At 66.3% G+C, this 306-nt stretch overlaps 1 protein-coding gene across 1 annotated transcript; it reads left to right on the top strand.

The window, feature by feature from the left end:
• Nucleotides 1–6: 6 nt before the first annotated feature.
• On the top strand, nt 7–252 carry MARVELD1 (MARVEL domain containing 1; the record flags this gene model as incomplete). Its single annotated transcript, XM_010180697.1, has 1 exon — nt 7–252. A coding segment is annotated over one exon (246 nt), but the record flags the coding sequence as incomplete, so codon positions are not given.
• Between the last annotated feature and the right edge of the window lie 54 nt (nt 253–306).

Below are 306 nucleotides of genomic sequence, written 5' to 3'. Positions count from 1 at the left end.
TCCCGCTGGCTCCTCACCAACCTGGTGCACGACCTGGCCCTGGGCGTGGGGCTCTACGTGGCCGCCACCGGCATCATGGGCCACAAGGCCGAGCAGAAAAGCTACTGCAACCTGCCAGGCTACAGCCAGCACTGCCTCTATGGCGCCTACCTGGGTGCCTCTGTCTGCGGGGGCATCGCCGCTTGCCTGTACCTCTTCTCTGGGCTCTACTGCCTGTTGCGGCGCTGCCGGGACCAGCGGGACATCATCTGAGACCCTGCAGCACTCAGCTCCCCTTCTCCTCACCCACCGCTGGAGTGCAGCCCC

Source organism: Mesitornis unicolor, unplaced genomic scaffold (genome assembly GCF_000695765.1).
Source record: "Mesitornis unicolor isolate BGI_N332 unplaced genomic scaffold, ASM69576v1 scaffold38353, whole genome shotgun sequence".
Taxonomy (NCBI): domain Eukaryota; kingdom Metazoa; phylum Chordata; class Aves; order Mesitornithiformes; family Mesitornithidae; genus Mesitornis; species Mesitornis unicolor.
Note: the sequence above shows the minus strand (reverse complement) of the source record. Positions and strands in the feature narration are given on the sequence as shown.